At 35.4% G+C, this 21,506-nt stretch overlaps 1 protein-coding gene across 1 annotated transcript in view; it reads left to right on the top strand.

The window, feature by feature from the left end:
* The window catches only part of Gucy1a2 (guanylate cyclase 1 soluble subunit alpha 2), a 278,376-nt gene extending 260,155 nt beyond the window's left edge, over positions 1-18,221 (top strand). Inside the window, exons 7-8 of the mRNA XM_051177809.1 lie at positions 2,957-3,111; positions 17,845-18,221. Of these exons, the coding sequence (XP_051033766.1) occupies positions 2,957-3,111; positions 17,845-18,052 (363 nt within the window). The 3' untranslated portion in view covers positions 18,053-18,221. The remainder of the gene's footprint in view (positions 1-2,956; positions 3,112-17,844) is intronic.
* Positions 18,222-21,506: the final 3,285 nt, after the last annotated feature.

Here is a 21,506-nt window from a genome sequence, read left to right as displayed (position 1 = left end):
TATTAGATTCATACCTTCCCATCTCCACTTAAAACAATCACACTGTGATTATTGGTTCAGTTGTAAGGACTGAGTGTCACTTGAAGACGTGTGGATTTTATAATGTAAAAATAAAAGTAGCCTCTTAGGAAGTTAGTAAGGGAGAGGAGGAAAAAGAGGAAGGAGGAAGAGACTGAAAATATTGCTAAGTTTAGAAATGATGCTCTACATTTATTCATCTTGTTGGTAGGAACATTTGCCACTCATTCCCCCCACCCTTTAAAGATATATCAAACACATTTCATCAAAAGTGGGTGTATATTTTTCAGAGTTTGTTTTTTAATAATCAGCTCACTTATAAATGCAGCCAATGTGGAGCACAGAGGCAGCGTTACCACTCCCTTTTTATATAACATGAAAACCCTGGGGAAGAAACTGTGTAACATTGTACCCTAAGCACTGGGAATGAGAGAACACATGAGATGGGTATTGTGCTGGTTGAGCTTCCTAATTGAAGGTCCAGAGAGGGATGAATGGGGAACATATTCCTACTATAAAAACATGTAACTGAGCATCTGTGCAGACCAGGCAGGCTAGAGGTAACATTCAGAATACTGAAGTCAAGGATTGCACAGAGAATACCAAAGATTTCCCCAGTGTCTTCCACAAATATTCAGAAAAGAACTAACTAGTACATGTGAAGAAACAACCTTTGGCATTAAGGGAGAGAGAAGAGAACAGCCAGAGAGATGGGGGGAAAGTATCTGATTTGTAATTTTTTTTAAAGAATTTTATATATGAATACTACTTTTATACTATTTCCAACACTTCTTTCCTCCTCCAGCTCCTCCCATGTCTTCCTACTTCCTTTCAAATTTATGTACTGTCCTTGAAGTATTATTTTCCTGCGCGCTCGCGCACACACACACACACAGACACAGAGAGAGAGAGAGAGAGAGAGAGAGAGAGAGAGAGAGAGAGAGAGAGAGAGAAGCAACATAGATGTCTTCTGCATACTCTGTCAACATTTTTACAGGGACAAGGAGAAGTTTTGACATTTACTTTAATGTGATCTGATGAAGGCATAGCCATTCCAATGACAAGAGTCCTTGTCTTAGATGTATTCATGTCAACAAAACACATTTACTCAGGACTTCATCCACAGCCCATGCCTGGCAACCTTCAAAGGACCATAAATTCCCTGTATAGGGGATAGCACTTAGAATGCTATTGCCTTAGTTGTGGGTGAATAACTAAGCCTTCTTGAAACACTGCCCCAGGCTTTTCTATAAATCTTAAAGCAAGACTACAAAGAAGCAGGATCTAAATCATTTAATTACATTCTAGAACAAAAATCCAGCATTCAACAAGGTCAGTTCATGATGTCTGGTGCCTAATAAAATGTGTCTAATAATGGAGAAAGTGTAATGATTCCTCTGAATGACCCGGTCAATCCATCAAAGTGACAGATGTAGAACTCAAGCAAATGCAGGCAGAATATACCATTCAAAATAGTTCAAAGTACAGTACATATGCTTAAAATTTATGTTGACATCTAGAATAGGAAAAGAAAATATTCCAAACTTGTAGACAGAAAAAAAATTAGTTTCTGGCATTGAGAGCACATTAGGTTTTAAAAAGATTTGCAAAAGGGAAAGATAAGCCAATTTGTAGACAGTAGTAAAAATCCAATATAAATGGAGAGAATATCCTCTTAAAAGAATAGGTCATCAGGGATCTTTTTAAAAATTGCAAGCATCTAAACATACATGCAAGTAGAACCTCGATAAAGGAAAATTCGGCAGAAAACATTAGCTTTGAAAATTTTCTAAATTAATGGAAAGTATATACTGGTAGATTGAAGGGCACATTAAGCCCCAAGAATCAAGAACAATAAAAATTATACCAAAGGAAATAAAAACTAAATTATTTAAAATTATCAAAATAAAAGTACTTAAAATAATCCAAAGAATACATATATGTTATGTTCAGAACAATTAAATTAAGTACAATAGCTGGTTTTCTTTCAGAAACAATGTAAGGGATCAGCACCAGCCCAGCAGGTAAAGGTGTTTGCTGCCAAGCCTGATGACCTGTGTTCCATCTCTGGGACTCACACAATGGAATGAAAGAACTGACCCCAGAAAGATGTTCTCTGACCTCTACATGTGTGTGTCACCCCCCAAAAAATGTTAAATGTGATTTTTAAAAATATTAAAAAACAAAAAAAAAACAATGCAAGAGAATTACTAGGGAGAAACATCCTTAAAGTACTGACAAGGGAGGATTTTAACCTAAAATCTTCCTTCTGTTCTTTCTTTCATCCTCCCTTCCTTTCTTTCTTTCCTCCCTCCTTTCTTCCTTCCTTCCTTCCTTCCTTCCTTATTCCCTTCTTTCTCTCTTCCTTTGTGTTCAGTGTTAGAGATACAACTCTGGTCTATGTTGTCATTCTACAATTGCATTTCATCCCCAGCCTTCAGTCTAGAACACTACAGCCAGTAAAATTAACCTTCTGTTGTAAAGACAAACTACTGACACTTTTTAACATACAGTCTAAACAAATACATTGTCCAAATCCTAAGAAGTAACACTGGCAAATATACCTACTGGGTAAAAGGAAAATGGTATGAAGTGGTAGTTTGAACCTACACAAAGAAATAGAAATTCCCCTAAATGGTAACTGAGTGGGGATTCTTTATAAAGCTGAAAAATGTCTTTGACTTTTGCTGTCATTTCCTTATGTCCTATGAGTTGGAACAATGAGGATGTCCCTAACTGTGCAGAAACATGGAGGAGGAGCCTGGTCCTTAGTTAAAGAAGAAGAGCTACTTCCACAGTCTAGACCATTTACTTGGAAAGTGATCTAGATAGACAAACAAAAGGCAATTACTATAACTTTTTTTTTATTTATTGATTTGACAAGTGCATGTAAAATAGGAACAACTGTTTATTCTCCATTTCCTTTTTCTTTTTCCAGATGCGGATAGGCATTCACTCAGGATCTGTGCTAGCTGGTGTGGTTGGAGTGAGAATGCCAAGATACTGTCTTTTTGGAAATAATGTTACTCTTGCAAGCAAATTTGAATCTGGAAGTCATCCTCGGCGCATCAATGTCAGCCCAACTACTTACCAGTAAGTGTTCTCTAATTCTTCCCTCTTGTCATTTGCAATGACTTGATTTGATAGTGTAATATATGAGCCCCTGTCACCCTTTTATTGATTCACTTTTTAAGAAGTTATGAGTCATTCCACCCAGTTTTAAGTATAAGTAATTGTAACATAAACCTTTGCTTAAAGGTTAATAAAGTGGGTAAGAAATCTGAGTTAACCAAGAAATAAGTAGGTTTGCCAGTTTCCACAGTTTTGATCCTTCTGTGGTATAACTGCTTAAAACACAGAAGAGTAAATGTTAAAGTTCTCCAGTCTGCATGGCATTGCAAATCCAAATGTTTTCAAAATGATTCTGATTTTTTGAAAGAAAGGAATAAAGAATGAAAGAAAAAAAGAAAGAAAAAGAATAAGAAAACATAGTTCATTTTTTTCATCATTGAATTAAGAATATAAGAACCCTGAAATTAAATTCATATAATAAAATCTGAACTCTATTTATATTTATGTCCTTTTTGGAAAGTGCTATACATTTCTGTCTCCTGAACCCAGCCTCATTTTGAACTCATTAAGTGTCACCTCCCACAGGAGATAATAAATCCCATGCAGGCAGAGAAAATTGGGGTGGCCCATCATTATCCACCCAGTAATTTGATAAAAATATTTTAGCACATATGAACCTAATTTATAAAAATTGGATTTGGAAACGCAACAAATTTTAGTGAAAATAAATAATAAAAAATCTTCTCAAGATTCCACTAAAACTTTATGAGTATCAAACTATGAGAGTGCAATTAATTTGATATGAGAATAAATTGAAATAATTTAATATTTCACCCCAGATATATTTTATTTGGGATCTTCAAATAATTGAAAATAAACACTTTCAAAACATAACCCTGGCACTTGTTTATTGTTATGTTTGTTTCAATTATTTTTCATATCAAAATGAATAAGATGTGCTGATTTAAGGTGAAAGCTTCCCACTCTTTGATTATGATGAGCAATCATATAAACTTGGTGTGTTTCCAAATCCAATTTTTAGAAATTATCTTTCTACAGATAATGTTCTTCAAGCAATAAAATTTTATTTTATGTTGCTTAATATACATAAGTGGTATTTTACTGCAACATTTCAATAAATATGGCTTCTTTTAAGAATCATGTTTTTGGAATCTATCTAGAGTAAAGCATATAGTTTGAGTGCATTATTCAGTTTACTTGTGACATGTGAAACATTACACTCATAAGAATGTTTCTCCTTTAATGAGATGTTCTGTTTTCTACCTTTTATTTCTTTAAACTTGTGCTCCTATGGTAGTGTTTGACTAACCATTAAAAAAGTTAAATTGCAATAAGGTGGTGGTGATACACATCTTTATTCCCAGCACTCAGGAGGTAGAAGACATATACCTCTGAGAGTTTGAAGCCGGCAAAGTCTACAGAGTGAGCTCTAGGACAGTCAGGGCTACACAAAGAAATCCTGTCTTGAAAAAAATTATGAACAAAAAAATTAAACTGCTTTATATTTTATATTATATGAGAATTGCATTTGCTAAAGTTTTCCCTACTAAGGAATATCAATTTTTATGAATTTGTTTCCAGTTTTGTATTTCATTTTACATTCCAAACACAGTTCTCCTTCCTACTCTTCCTTCCTATTTCCTGCTCGCCTCCTCCCATCCATCCTCACCTTCCCACTATCTCTCCTCACGGGTAGGGGTTCCCAACTGTCTCCCATCCACAGAGGGCCTGGTTCAGGCCCCTGGAGTTTCCACAGTTGTAGGTCTAGAGTTCATGAGTTTCCACAAGCTTGGTTCAGCTATCTTTATATATTTCTTCATCAAGATCTTGACTTTTCTTGCTCATATATTCTCTCCCCCCTCTCTTTGCTTGGATTCTCAATGGCCTGGTTCTTGATTGTGGATTTCTGCATCTGCTTCCATCAATTATAGGATGAATACTCTATGGAGATCATTTGGGTATTTATTCATCTGATTATAGGGGTAGGCATCCTCTCTGCTACTGTTAGAAATATTAGGTGGGGTACATACACCTTGTGGATTCTTGGAAGTTATACTAGCATCACATTTCTGCCAAAGCCCATAGTGGCTCTCTCTGTTAAAATATGTAAAATAGGATTGTTTCTAATTAAATAAATTAAAATAAGTAAATACATAAACTGTGTATTTCCACCAGGCTGTGGCTTACCTGTTTAAAGAGAGAGAGAGAAAGAAAGAGAGAGAGATCTCTTTCATTGCTCTTCCGCTCTATCCCTCCCTGCCTTAGTCATCTCTTTCCCTCCTGTTCTCATACTCCCTTCCCTTCTCCTTACCCCCTTCCTACTTCCAGTTTGCCCCACAGATTTTTTCCAGTTACCCTTCCTATGTCCTTCTTGTTACCTAGATTGTATGGAGCTGGTTATCATTTGCTTTACATATAATATCCACTTATGAGTGAATACATACCTTTTTTGTCTTTCCCAGAGTGGGTTATCTCACTCAGGATGGTTTCCTTTATTTCCATCCATTTGACCTCAAATTTCATGCAATCATCAATTTTTTATCTACTGAGTAATACTCTATTGCATTGTATAAATTTACTATATTTTCCATATCCATTCTTTGATTGAGGGACATCTACATTGTTTCCAGGTTCTGGCTGTTATGAGTAAAGCTGGTATGAACAATACTGATCAAATATCTTTGTGGTATAATTGAGCAGCCTTTGCATAAATGTTCAAGAATGCTATCAATGAATCTTGAGGTAGAATGATTCCCAATTTTCTGAGAAACTGTCATAAAGATTTCCAAAATGATGGTACAAGTGTGCACTCCCACAGCGTGGAGGAGTGTTCTCCTGACTCCATATCCTTTCCAACATAAGTGGTCCTCAGTATTTTTGATGTTAGCTATTCTGGAATGTGTAAGATAGTATCTCAGAGTAATTTTAATTTGCATTTTCCTAATGATTTAGGATTTTTAGCAGTTTTCTTAAATGACTTTTGGCCATTTGAGATTGTTCTGGTGAGAATTCTCTGTTTAGCTCTGAAACCCATTATTTAATTGGGTTAATTTGTGTTTTGATGTCTGGTTTCTCGAGTTCTTCATAAAATTTTGAGATAAGCCCCCTGTCAGATGTGGAGTAAAGATCTTTTCTCATTCTCCGGGCTGCCATTTTGTCTTACTCACCCTGTCCTTTGACTTCCAGAATCGTCTGTTTCAGGAGGTTCTATTTATTTATTGTTGCTTTCAGTGTCTGTGCTATTTGGGAAGTGGTCTCTTGTGCTACCTGTCTCTTTTTATGACAATACCAAACTGTTTTTATTATTATAGCTCTATAGTAGAGTCTGAAGTCAAGGATGCTAATGCCTCTAGAAGTTCCTTTATTGTGCAGGATTCTTTTAGCTATTCTGGGTTGTAGTGAGATATCCACCTCGACCACACCTGTTTCACTGACCACACCCATTGGGGCATGGGCACAGATGAGGATGTGACCTGTGGGAGGTGAGGTCTAGAGTCTCTGACCCCAGCTTTCTCTGTTGCTCTCTATTGGGTCACAGAGGGCAGCAGGGACTTGCAGCCGTCATCTGGATCGTGTGTAAATGTTGGGGCATGGGCACACGTGCGGATATGGTGGATTATCTTACTACATTGGGTTTTTGTATTTCTATATGAACTTGAGTATTATTCTTTGAAAGTCCAAGAAGAATTGTGCTGGGATTTTAATGGTGATTGCACTGAATCTGTACATTGCTTTTGGTAAGATCACTATTGTTACTATGTTGATCCTAGTTATTCAAGAGCATGGGAGATTTTTCCATTTTCTTATATTCTCTTCAATTTCTTTCCTTAGGTCACATAGGTCTTTCAATTGTTTGGTTAGTGATACCCCAAGATATTTTAAATTTGTGGCTATTGTAAAGGGTGATGTTTTTCTGATTTCTTTTTCAGCCCCTTTATCATATATATATAGGAGGGCTATCACATTATTGAATGCGTTTATTAGCTGAAAGAGTTCCCTAGTAGTGTTTTGAGGGTCACTTATGTATTCTGTCATATCATATGTGAATAATGATAGGTTGACTTCTTTCTCTCCAATATGTATCCCATTGATCTTTTGTTTTCTTTTTGTTCTAGCTAGAATGTAAGTGCTACATTGAATATGTAAGGAAAGAATGGACAACCTTATCTTGTTCCTGATTTTAGTGGAACCACTTTGAGTTCCTCTCCATTTGGTTTGATGTTGGCTGTTGGCCAATTATTTTCTCTTTTAAAGTTCTTACTTTAAATTTTAGCTCCCATAAAACTGAAAGTTTTATATATTCACATTTTTATTTCAAATGGCCAAATAGCAAAGCAAGTTTTAAACATTTAATGGTTGTTTAAACAAGTCAAATAACATATCCTTTAGAAATCTAAGTCAGAACACAGGTAAGGAAGCATGATTACTGTTGAGGAATTACCAGGGAGTTTCTCAGTGAGTATTGTGTGGTTTATTTTGGAGCTTCTGGAGCATTTTCTATACATGCACACATGTTTATTTTCCTAGACCATCTTTTATATAACCTCATCACCATTTTCAACATGTTTAAGGATTCGGAAAATAGTAAGAACCAAAAATTACTAAAAGATTAAATAAAAGAATGACAAAATATAATAATGTGAAGCTGACATGTCTATTCTGCTCATTTATGAATCTGAATAACTCACAAATTCAAACGATTTTGTATAAAGTGAGGACATGTCTACTCCATGGTACAATTGAGGGGAAAGTTACTATTGTAGATATTAGGGCAAATACAGCTAGGGGCATCTGGAAGGTTCTCAAGCAGGGAGAGAAAGTTGTAGAGTGAACATGACCATAAGACTGAGTAGGCCATCAGAGATGATAGAGTGTGGGGGCAGTAAGAGAGGAGAACCAAGAAAGAAAGGCTAGACAGAGGGGCAAGCAAGAGGGGACCAAGCAGATCAAGAGAGGAAAATAAGGGAGTGGAGACAAGACGGTGGGGCCAGGAGGAGCCAGGGAAGAGAAGCCTAGGAGCTGAAGAACTTTAGGGTAGAGAACTATATGAGTGAGAAGAGCAAAGACGAGCTATGGTGACTGAATGAGCTAACATGCACTTTGGTATGTTAATAGGCATCATAGTTAGCCATTTGTCCTGATTTCTTATGGACCTGCCAGATTTCATCTTCTGTCTTCTCTTCAACATAATGACATATAGATCTTTTTCCTTTTCTTTTCTTTTTCTATTTTTAAACAAAACACTGAAACAAATAAAAAAAATAGCAATCAGTGGAAAGACAGTTAAATTTTATTTCCTTAATAACATACAAAATTAATTTATTTGTTTGGATGATTGTTCTATATTTACAAGGGGAAAGAGTAAAAATCATAAGCTACCCCTCTATACAATCTTACCAATTCTTCCATAAGTCTAAAGTTTAAAATTCAATATATCCTTGAGAGTAAATATTTATTATTAGATAACATTGGGCAATACCAAAAATGCACAGAAGGATTTTGAATTTGGAAACATAAAACCATCAAGTAATGTTGCACAAGCAGTAAGTTGGGATTATTAGAAATGACAATCTCCTAGAGAAGGGGGTTCTACATTGTTCTAGACCTGAAGTCATGAGCTGGTATCATGGCAGTAGGAATAAAAGGAAGGTGAACAGATTGACTTACAGTACTGTAAGGAAAACTGTATCTATTGACTTTATATATAGTAATATTTTAGAAAACATTTTCTGGGCAGTGGTGGAGTGCACCTTTAGTCCTAGCATTTGGGAGGCAGAGGGAGAAGGATCTCTGTGAGCTCAAGGACAGCCTGGTCTACAGTGTGAGTTCCAGCACAGGCTCCAAACCTACAAATAAATCCTGTCTCAATAAACAAGCAAACAAAAAGAAATTAGTTTCTCTTTTCAGGTTCTTTAAATTTTAGCATGAAATCAAGTAACTGTATCCTTTCATATTTCTCATTTTTTTTCTCATTGCTGCAAACTACCTCTTAAAATATGTGACAAAGCTCTACATAACATGGAACTGGATAGTTTACTATATTAAGCAAATTTTCCCCAAAGTAGTCTAGCTAAAACTTATATTGTATGAATGCATATTTTAATGTTTAATAAAATATAGCATTTTTGGAAGGCTCACCTTTACCTTCAAATACTTGGAGCCAATATAAATTAGACCCTTTTCCTAGATAGCTATGAGGAGTGTTGGCTATACGTTACATAATGCTTTGTGCACTGACTAGTCCATTTACTTTCACTCAGTATTTCTGGTTATACTTAGAGAATAGGGCATTGCTGCCCATTTATGGGTGAGCCACTCTGGTGTCAGTTTTCATGATGTTTGGTGAAGTTATTTTTCTTAGCAACATCAAGAACTCATTAGCTCTGCAGGTGTAATATCGCCATGTTTGAACCTACTGCTTTATGTAACACCCTTTAATCTAGTATGTAACTTCTCAAGTTTCACTAATGTTACAACTATAAATAAGCTCTGAAATAAATTAACGTGAAGTCTCTCACACTCTCTCTCATTCACTTTTAATTGAGAGGAATGAGTGACTTAATAAGCACAATTAGTTGATGTGCACATTCTCTCCTGTGTGGGTGCTGGAAGATACTAGAAAGCATGAAATGGTATTTTTGGAGCTTGTATACACATCTTCTCACATTTCGTTTTTGCCTTTTATTGGAGTTTTATCTAAAATTATTATTTCTGAGAATCTAGTATATGAAAGAAAGAAGATTTAATTCTTTAAGTGCACTATGCCCTTTGGGTTGTTTTGTTTTATTTTGTTTTAACCTCCACATATTTTCTCAGTGCCAGTTAAAGAGAAGTGCTTATTGGGAATGAAGAAACAAATATGTGCAGCAGAAACTCTGAGAAAAAAGACCCTCTACTTTGCTGACACAGGGCCTTGAAAAGCAGAAAAATCTAGTCTCTTCTTGAGGGCTAACAGATTTTAAAGCCTTCTTAGAGTTTTCCTCACATAATTTTTCTTGGTCATTCTGAAGGAATCTAGGATGGTTAAATAGCCCAGAACTGTTGTGTTTCATGTCTTGAGCAGGCCTTAAACTTGTTGCCCCTGTTCATTAGTAGGAGGCTTGCTGGTGGTAGAAAAAAAATACTATAAAGACTTTGTTTTAAGCTACCCAGCATTTGTCCCAAGTCTGTAGGGAGAGGAAGAAGCCTGCCTGCTACATGCCACAAGATTATACAGTGAGATCTCAGTTGTCAAAATCACTAGGCTGACCCACCAGGATCATCACACTTTCTTAAGCACAATTTGCAGAGCTTTGAATAGGCACTGCCTTTTGAATAGGCACTCATTTTTGTAAAATCCTCGTGAAGCCATATCAATTCCATTTCTATAGTGGGATTCATCCCCCAAAACACCAGCAGTGTTATTGTGCATAACTTCCATGGGGACCTGGTGTGAAAGTATTCACACAGTCAAGGAGACCTTTGTTCTCATTGTCAAATCTACATAATCTTAGAAGGTAATCCCTCTCCTTAAGGACATCCCACAAGGAGAGGAGCTTTGAAAATAGAATACATTCAGAAGCTCAAAAGAAGACACTGTCTGCCCTCACAGATAAACAGTCCTGGGCAGCCATGAATTTTCTAACAGGTGACTCAGGCCCCTGCTCTACTCTATCAACCCATTAATATTCTATACTCACCTTCACCACAGTTTCACTGACAAAAGATCTTAATCTAGGAAATTAACTGGTTATGCCTTTACCCCTAGAGAGACAGGCAAAGCATAGAATCAAATAACCAGCCCCAAAGAAAGGAATTTCTTCTCACCTGGGCATCAGCACTCTGAGCACCCTGCAGCTTAGCCTGAGGCTGAAAACAGTCTGTGGAATTTTACATAGCCTTTTCCTATATCAGTTATCATTTAGCAAAAATGTTCTGTGGATCAAGCACCACCCATTTTCTTCCTGCAGCTTATGTTGGTTTCCATGGTTACCACAATGCTGTGTCCCTAGGCACTGCAGAAGGAAGCCAAAGAAACACTCAGAGAGTGCCCAGCAATGCTGTTTTCTTCCCTTTTTCTACATTCGTCAGTTAAAAATGTTTAGCTTAACCAGTCACACAAATGTAGTTTTACATACTAATACCCTTTCTCCCCTCTTAGAAATCATAGCCCTTATTGCATCAACCCTTCCCAACAGACATTTCACAAGGCTCTTGCTTTGACAGATCTTATCTGTTTTCTTGGACTGGAGACATGCATGCCTTATATCCTTGCTATTGCCAAAGACTTGTTAATTTTGCCTGTGTGCATACATAAACTAGAAGCTTTGTAGGATTCAGGATAACAATTTTTGAAGAAAAAAAAAAAAAAGACATGTGAAGACATGTATCAACTAATTTGTTCAACATCAGATACCTTTAGCCAGCCCCTGAGTTTGCTTTAAGCATCCTGTCTGAACCCAGAGTGGACACCAAGACTGGCACTTGGAGGTCCCCAGTAGGACCCATCTTGGAAATTTGCTACCTTTATTATGGAGTCATGACTTCTCTTGCTGTTTGTCTGCCTACCAGGGAATCTGTTTAACTCCTAATCTCTCAATACTGCTTAATGTCATTGTAATGACTCCAAATGCGTTCCTTATGGAAAAGATACTGAGGGAAATAATGAGAACAGCAGAGTAGATACCTGGGTTTATACTTAATCTTTCCTTAAGTATAATCTTTTACTGGAAAAGCATTACAATTGTAGTAAAGGTCGACAGTTTTGCAGCAAACACAAGTTCTGTGAGGTACTAGGTAATTAGTATGTCTAACAGGATTTGTCTTGTAAATATGTTTTGTATATTCATTTCTTATGAAAAATGAAAACTATTTTCAATGGCTTTGACTTGAAATAAAGGGACCAAAACAAACCAGCAAGACATAATAAATAATACAAAAACTGATTAATAAAAATTTGTATATGTACAAGAAATACACACCCACACACACAAATAAAACCTATAAAAACACAAAATCAAAAACCATAATATACAAACACAAAAAAAAAGTAAGACAAAAAGATCCCCAAACAAGACAAAAAGACTACAAAAATACCATTGAGAATTTTGTGTTGGCCTTCTACTGCTGGGCATGGGTCCAACCTTAAGGGGTCAGTATCCCCAGTGTTACTCCATTGGAGAAAACTAATTTTTCTGTTAGTAATTAGATGCAAATTGGAGATAGCATCTTTGTTAGGGAACCTAACAAAGCTTGAACCTGTGCAAGCTTTTTAAGAAGAAAGAAGGCATGGGATTGGCTGGCTGGGAGAAGAGGAGGTTCTGAGAGTAGTTGTGGCTGGGGGAAACCATGATTAAAATATATTATATGAAAAAATATTTTTGGAAAAAAAGAAAGGAAGATATGGTGATGACACCTCATCAAATATTAAAAAAAAAAAAAAAGGAGAATCTCCAGTCAGATGTGTGCCATTAATAGCAGCATTCAGCTGGTAGGTTCTAGAGATTGCAAAAGCAGCCTGATCTACATAACCATCTAGCTAAGTCTTTTGAACTCAATAGTGAATGCTGTTAAAAAACACATCAACAGCAACCAAAAAAAAAAGCAGAGGACAAATTTCATAAGAGAATGTTTAATGTGATTAATATTCTCATAGGTTTAAGATAGTAAAAATACAAAATAATTGAAAAAGAAATAATAGTATAAGAATAATCCCCTGGAAAATAAATCTCACAGTATGTAGCGAAGAAGACAATCTTACAGAAAATACAGTTTAAAAATGAGAAATTAATTATGAACGGAGGAAAACAAATTGAAGAATAAATTTACTTAGTCTAATGTTTTACTAAGCAAAAACCCAGAAAAATAAAACATGGAGAACAAACACCAAGAAATAATGAAAGAACAAACAGAAGAGTCTCCAAACCAAATGTGTCTGCTATGTCAAAAGCTTTAAAAGCGCTCAAAAGTGGCCACTGTTCTGTGGAAACACATATTTATTAATTTCCATAGTATAGACACAGAAAATGATAAGAGAGTATCTATGAGACAGCTCACCTGTGCTGGATTAATAAACAGAGTAACATCTGACTTTTGAAGAGTTAAATATTGAAGGGGAAATAATTTGTCTTCAATAACTTGATGTCTACTCTAACTGAACAAATAGAAATAGATATGTTTAAGTTAAAGTCTATAAAAGATCACTAGCCGAATATGCTGTCTAGTTCTCAGCTTTGCCTCTACTGTTGCTGTTTTGGCTCTAAAGCCTCCCTTAGTTATGGCCCGGCATAAGGTTGCTGGCTGGTTATCGAAACACTTAAAAGAAAAAGAAAGATGATCCCTCCTGGAAGGCATCACCCTCCCTGTGGAGTGGGTGGGGAATGGGACTGGAGGGGGTGGGGGGAGGGACATGGGAGGAAGGGAATAAGCAAAAGAAAGATGTGAATTCAAGCCCACCCTGGACTACATACTAAAATTTAACTAACAGAACACAGGACTGGGGCAAAATCTCAATGACAGTGGTTAATAAGCATGTATAGGGCACTCAGTTTAGTCCTTACTATTCACCTCCCTCCAAAATCATTAGTGAGTTGGTAGTTAATAGATAAGATTGATTACTTCTTTGGGGGGTATTTAGGAAATGTTACTTTCTTTCACTCTTGTAACTTACACTGATTTTTCTAGTTGTTGTAATAAACAAAAGATTTTCAGGTTGCCGGCAAACATTTCAAAAGTTTACACACTGGGCACACTGGGCACACTGGGTGTCTCCATATATTTATATTCACTGGCCTCCATTAACATTTAAAACTGTGCCCACGTTTTTGTTCATGTGGTCAACCTAGCTGATAAGATAACTGTTTCATAGAGTGAGATTTTCAACCAAAATCCAAGTTCTTCCTAATGCCCTTCTAAATTGTTTCCTTTTTTTTTATGATTTAACCGGAGGTAAACAGGTATTGGTTCCCAGAAAGAAATTACAACCACCCTGATGATTAGCTTCTAGCTGACCTCACTGGTCAGAAAACAGGATGATTCTAAGTTTGCAGTCATGAGAATGGCACAGTTGCTCACTTTTCTTGATTCCAAAGTCTTGAAACATTATGAGCTGTGTATACAATAAGTAGTCACAATGGCTTCCTTAATCAGAAAATAAATAAAATAGATACAGTTGGGGAGGGTAGTTGTACACAGGAATGAAGAACAAATTCTTCCCTCTGCTCTCTGGATATTCTAGTTAGATGTGGTGCTTATAATTTGGGGGACAGGGGTTAGTATACACAATAATAGGATACCTAAGATTTCACATTGTGACTCTATGTCTTTAAAAAAAAATTATGCCCTCATCTTGTATTAAAACAAATTACTTCCTGGTGGTGGTGGCTCACACCTTTAATCCCAGGATTTAGGAGGCAGAGGGAGGCAATTCTCTATGAATTTGAGGCCAGCTTGCTCCACAGAGTAAGTTCTACATTATCCAGGACTATTTCACAGAGAAACCCTGTCTCTAAAAGGAAAATCAAAAACATTGTAAATACTTTTTAAGCATGTATGTCACTATAAGATTAAAACCCTTTATCAAAGGAGGTATAATTAAGACGGAGCACAAAATAGGGCAATTAGGAAAAATGTCATGAAAGCAGGAGATGGGGGTTGGGTAGAATCAGCTTAATTTCTGCTGCACAAAGACAATAGTCTGGGTATCCTATCCTGATCCAAAACAGCAACCCATTTCAAAAATAAACTAAAACAAACAACAACAAAAAAAAAATAAAACAAAAACAAAAGCCTATTAATAGGAGTAATGATGATATGCAACCAAACATTGATCTCTTGTTTCTATATGCCTACAATGTGCATATTTGAAACAGAGATAACTTTAGATTTATGTGGAATATTAGCTTCCCTATCAATGCCTATGGGGTGCTGAAGAACTGGATTGTTAGGAAGTGTTTCAGAGCTATTCTAGGAATCTAGTCTTAGCATTTCATATGGCATCAGAGGTTCTGTGGTGAACAATTTACATCCCTAATTCCCATACACACATATGATCATTAGTATAATACAATGAATCACCATGGCTAGGCACTCTGTGGGAAACATTTCCACTGATCTCCTCCACAGCCACAGATGCCCCAGTAAGTCATCCAGAATGTTCAAAGATGTCAAAGTCCTGGCTCTCATAGGAGCTGAAATCAGGTTAACTTTATGTACCGTGACTTCTTTCCTTGTTATTTAAAATTATGTGCACTTATTGATACCAAAGTGTTTACTTGGGCAAGGATAAAATCACACAAAAGGTGTTGTCTCTATGATTTATACCATACTATATAAGATTTTGGTAAAATGACAAGAGGGCAATGTGTTGTCAAGAGTTATCTCCCAGACAAATGCAATGAATTATTTAAAAGTCCTGTTGTCTAAGGCAGCTGTTGCCATCTTCTTTCCTTATTATGTAAGTACTTTCATAGCCACCCCACTTTTGTTTTTCATTGTCAGAAAATACAAATTACAGCAAAATATGAAGAGTGCAATGAATCAAAACATAGATCAGATAATGAAGCAGACACAAACCCTAATTGTTTGTTTGGGTCTTTAAAGATATTTTGAAAGGATGAGGTCTATGGTTGAATGTTTATGGATGGAGTTTAGGGTTGGATGGTGTTTATGGTTAGTGGTAGTGTTCTTTATTGTGGTTTTCTATTTTTATTTTAAAATTCACAAACTTATCTGTTTCTTAATCCTACATATTTATGTTTTATATGGATCGCAGATACCTTGTTTCATATTTGCAGGTATTGTCTCTTCAATCCTATGACTATTTCTTTCTTTTTATTCTATTACCTTATTCATAATAACCCTATTTTCCTATTCTGAAAGGTCATCTTTGCTACAATTGGGAACCGTTGTAGACTGATTCATGTTCCTGAGTGGTATTCCACACAAAAATAATTGCTCCACATAAGCTTAGTAAAATTATTTTGACATTCCCTGCTAGACTAGACAAATAGTTAGGGATTTTTATTTATGAAATAATTGATTTAATAATACCTTTAAATAAGAGAACATCTATGCACATGCCAAGGAAGTAAGCAGCATTCTGATTATCATTAATGCCCCCACTATACCTCAGTTTTACTATTTTGTGGTGGAGAATTATCTTCTTACTTGCAAGTTATTGTTGTTAGCTTTAGTCCAGCTTAGTTTTACTCATAGTTAGCAAGTCACACTGTCCCTGCTGAACTATCTTATACATAAACTTGGCAGATAGAAATATGTTTATCCTTGCCTTTATTATAATTATGAACTGAATGAGTCAGGTTATTTACAGTTTTTTTAAAAAATTAGAATGAGCCTCACATCTCAAATGAATAATACCAATGCAAAAGGCTGTAAGTATGGATCATGACAGTAACCATAGGCTGCTAATAACCTAATAATTATTAGTATTTCTGTCACTTTGAGGTAATAATTTTACCTGATAGGAACATTTGAAAATGCTTCCTTTTTAGCCCATCTCCTACATGAGATCATGGAGCTGCAATTACACTAACCTGATTTATGAAATGTGTACCTTGTATGAAAAAGATGATCACTTTACCATTATAGTACCTTTCAAATAAAATCTAAACTCTTTGTTTATGATTTTAAAAACCTAACCTATGGTCATAACCCTAACTCCCATTCTGTAATGCTGTCTACCATGGCCTGAAACTCACTTGTCCAGCTAAAAACATGGTTTCTGACCTTCAGATTTACAATCCATATTCACTTCTGAAAATAACCTCTCATCTACAAAATAGTTTATTCTCTCGCTTTTCACATTTTCTTCTTCTGGGATTTCTTTCATTTCTTTTTGTATCAAGTTTTCTTGCAACATCTATTCTGTTTCACCATACTGTATGTTTGGTTATTTGTGGTTGGCTTTCTTCTCCTTCATATATAATTTTCCATTTTTATTTACAAAACTGTGAAGTGATTAAATTGTGCTAACAAGAGTATGGGGGAGGGTTACATGAACAATATAATCTATAAAAAATTGTTGAATTAATGTTAACTGCTGGATTGTATATTCAGAGATGGTTATCAAAAAGAAGTTTTCATGGAATTCAATAAATTTAAAGAATAAATATCCTACAATGTTCCTATGCTGAACATAAATTTCTGGGTATGACTAGAAGACATGGGTCATGATATTAAACTGAATTTGACTGGAAACATTATCAGGCTAGACATCAATTACCAAATACCATGGACACTTGGAGTCATTAATTTGCCAAAGCAATACTTGATTCATGTTTCAGACACACTAGACACATACTCAAAGATTGTTGAGAGGCTACAGAATAAAACATTAGCACTCCAAAATTTAGGCAGATTATTCAAAACAAAAACCATAGGTTTTACACATTTGAGACAAAGCCCTATGTTTTGCATTATCATAGGCTTTTGCTTAGGAAAACAATCAAATTAGATCAAATATTTTTTGGAGACTGCTCTTTAGGAAAAAATCAGACTTGAAGAAAATTTAATTATCATAAGTTGGCTTTTGTACTATTGTTATAATGTGAAGTAATCTGTCCCATGTCATAACCCTTCTCAAACATTTGGAGTTCTGTGACAGTCACATCTATTCAAAGACAGAAGGTATTAGCTTTAGTGTATTTGGAGAACAGCTTCCTAAACTTTAGAATTTCTTTTCATTTAGTTCCATTTCTTCTGCTGTTTCATTCACATTATTTACATTTTTTTTAGATTATTAAAAAGAGAGGACAGTTTCACATTTATTCCTCGTTCTCGTGAAGAACTTCCAGACAACTTTCCAAAGGAAATACCTGGGGTCTGCTACTTCCTGGAGGTCAGGACCGGTCCCAAGCCTCCAAAGCCTTCACTGTCTTCATCAAGAATTAAAAAGGTTTCCTACAATATCGGCACCATGTTCCTCCGGGAGACAAGCCTGTGAGACCTGCTGAGGATCAAAGACTCCTCCAAAAAGCACAAGCCCAGAACATGGGTCTCAAGAGGGGAGGAAGACATTGCTTCTCTTCCAATGCTCTGTAAGAACATATAGTTTCTGTTCAATGTCATGCAATAATCATCGAAATGGTGAATAACTGCTGCCAAACAAAGAAGCTGGATGGTGGGGAAGAAAAATATGTATTCAGCCACATGAGTGTTTGTTATATATATTTTATTTCCAAGTACATGCCCCTTTCAAAAGTAACCAATCAAATGCACCTTTGTTTTCTTGCTTATAACCCATGCAGGTATTTCTTCCTATATATTTATACCACTTTTGAGAGCCAGTTTTGAATATATATTCCTACATTTAGTGAACTGTAGGTAAGGAATATTCTCTATCTTTTCCTGAAAATACATTTCATATAAACATCATGGCAGTGTGAATTTAATCTTTCAAGCAGGAAGAACTGAAACCCAGCAAAATATTTTAGGGATATACTTATTTTTATAAATATATACATATATATCTTCTAGATAGTTAAATTTCACAAAAACATGATTAGATATTCAGAATGTGCTCTTGCATTGTTGGTATATTATGTGATGTTAACCTACTAATATAGTTCCATGCATTTAAAGAGATTAGTGCTTGGACTGAGAATATATCTAATTAAGGCTATCATCTATTGAAAATCCACATGTCAGCTTACTGAACATATCTTTTAGACTTATTTAATGAAGCTTGGAATCTTGAGGAAATGGAATATTTCTAGTAGCAGATATACATGTAACTAAGAATTGGGAAAGGTCTTTTTGTGGTTTTCAAACACATATCAGTATTTAAAAAAATTGCTTTGTAATACTGGGCTCTTTTCAAGTTAGAACTTACCAATGTAAATGAAGTTTGCAACCTTAAATAGCCCTCTAATAAATAACATCCCGTGACATGATGCATTAATAACTGACCTTCCTGTTTTGACTGTTGCCTCCTAAGTACTGACTGCCAGTCTTGACAAGTCCCTGAAGCCAGTGTTACTGCCAGGGCATTTGTTTTTTATTGCCTAAACACAAAACAAAGAAAAACTCTGAATCTCATGGCTTTGAGTATCTAAAATGTATATTCTTCTGCAGTTTTGTTGATAGATTTAAGGCAGTGAATCACCTTGGGAACACTGGAACAGGCCAACTCCAGATCTAGTAAGCACCATATATGTACAGATAGATTTCCATTGCATGTTCTACTAAATTGATGGCCTGCTACCAATAGCCAACACTGCATGAAAAAATTATTACAGGCTCATACTGACATTAGGAGTGCACTGTGTGGCAGAATTTTCATAAGTTGGATCAGATATAAAAACAGCATTTGCTGTTTTGAAATATTAAATTGGACATTTTCGTACTCTACTATATATACTCATTGGTAACTAAGTTTATTGGATGCAATATACGTTTTTTCTGTTCAGGGATTTGGGGCTGCATTACACAGTTTGGATAAGGTACATATTAATTTTCAATGTTGTCTATAAAGGTGAATCTGCAGTCTTATATTCTCCATGTACATGACTTGGGGATATTAAAAATATGCAAAGTAATTGTTTTAATCATGGTCTCTTCTAATTTGAGCTGCATTTTTGCCCTGGTATATTGGAGACACTAGTTCAATAATCTTCCCATGGAGAAGGCAATATATACTGTCTCCAGTTTCTAAGCTATTAGCTATTCCCCCTTTACCCCAGGCATAGGTGTTTATTTTGATTTATTTATTTATTTATTTTTACACAATGATTATAGAAGGTCAGGGTGTGCTTAGATTGAGGCTGGTATATCCTCATAAAGATAACAATAAATAAATTTCTTCAAGAGACATGTATTAGCCCACCTCATTCAGAGTAGAGGGGTTAGGAAGATTTGCAGAGAGTAAGGATGGAATAAGCTAGAAACACAAAGTAGTCATCCTTATATTAGAAAATGCCTGAAGAAAGCTGAGAGTCTCCTTAGTGTTGAGGAACATCTAAAGATAGCCATGCTGATCAACATCATTTATATCTATTATGTGCAGTAACTGAGTTTATTATAATAATTCAGTTATTCAATATTCAATAAACATGTTCTATAAACATAAGGCCAGAAAAAGAATTCCAAGTTAAAATCCAATCTATTTCTTTACCTTCTGCAAAGATTTGCCTGAGCAATTATCTTGAACATGCAGTTATTCTGTCTGTATATTAGAAATTTATACACATACACATGTGTGTGTCTTTGTGTGTGTATGCATTTTTAAAAAAACATACTCTTTGAAAACCACGCCATTATTCAGTGATTGGTTATAGGGCTTAAGGTGAGAATTTGTTCATTTATTCTCATTTTTTTCAAAACATTGCAAACTCTGTTTACATTAGTTTACATAGAGAGGAAATAGCCATTACACTGTCAGAAATATTACCTTAGTGAGTGTTATAGAAATATGTATATATATATATATACATATATATAATCACTAACAGGAAGCTATATTCATCAAACACTACAATATAGTCATATATCTGAAGACAGTCTGAGGAAACAGACTAATCTTTTATGAGGTTTCCAGACTATTTCAAATGACCATAATAGTTACACTGTTGCTGTGTATGCTTGTGAGGCACTCCCTAAAATGATTAAAAAATGTTTTTTTTCATTCTGGCTGCAGTCATAGGCAAAAGCTATGGAAATCATGATTACATTTTTCTTACAAAGAATAGTTTGTATGTCCTACCTTAAGAATCTTGACTGCAAATATGAGATAGTGTTTTTGGTCTTATTGACCAATATCTCTCTATTACTCTCATACACTTACAATTCTTAGAAACGGTATACATTTTAGTGTGTCTGGTTCAAAGTAATTTACAAAAGTTGCTATAGAAACAAAGATATTGCATATCGGTATAATATGTTTAGCTCACTGTAAAAATATGATTTCAAATGCAACATGCACTTTTAGCTTCCCTGATTAACTGTTGGGTCATACAGCTAATTTAGCAAAGAGACTTTCCACTTAGACATTATTACCAACAGTTTCCACAGGCACAAGGATCATTTGATGAGGAGAATACCATAATCTACAAAAAATATAATCATTCATGTAGCATAGTTATTCATATGTTTATTCAAATTTTCCTATATAGAATATGTCTTACGAACTTTAAAAAATTAAGCAACAGTAGCCACAATGAAAGAGTAAGATATCTCAGAAACATGTTTGGACCTTTAAACTGTCATATAATGAAGTTTATTTGTGACCCAACTTTCTAAAATCTACCTCTGTATGCATTTCTCCTGTTGTATTTTAGACAACTTGGGGTTTCTCTTTCAATGCCATATTACATGTGGAGTCTCATAGCTCTGACCCAGACCATTATACATACTACTTCAGAACTGGTCTGTGGATTCTGCATTCTTATAGTCTCAAACTT

The sequence above is a fragment of the Phodopus roborovskii genome, unplaced genomic scaffold (genome assembly GCF_943737965.1).
Source record: "Phodopus roborovskii unplaced genomic scaffold, PHOROB, whole genome shotgun sequence".
In the NCBI taxonomy this organism is placed as follows: Eukaryota; Metazoa; Chordata; class Mammalia; order Rodentia; family Cricetidae; genus Phodopus; species Phodopus roborovskii.
Note: the sequence above shows the minus strand (reverse complement) of the source record. Positions and strands in the feature narration are given on the sequence as shown.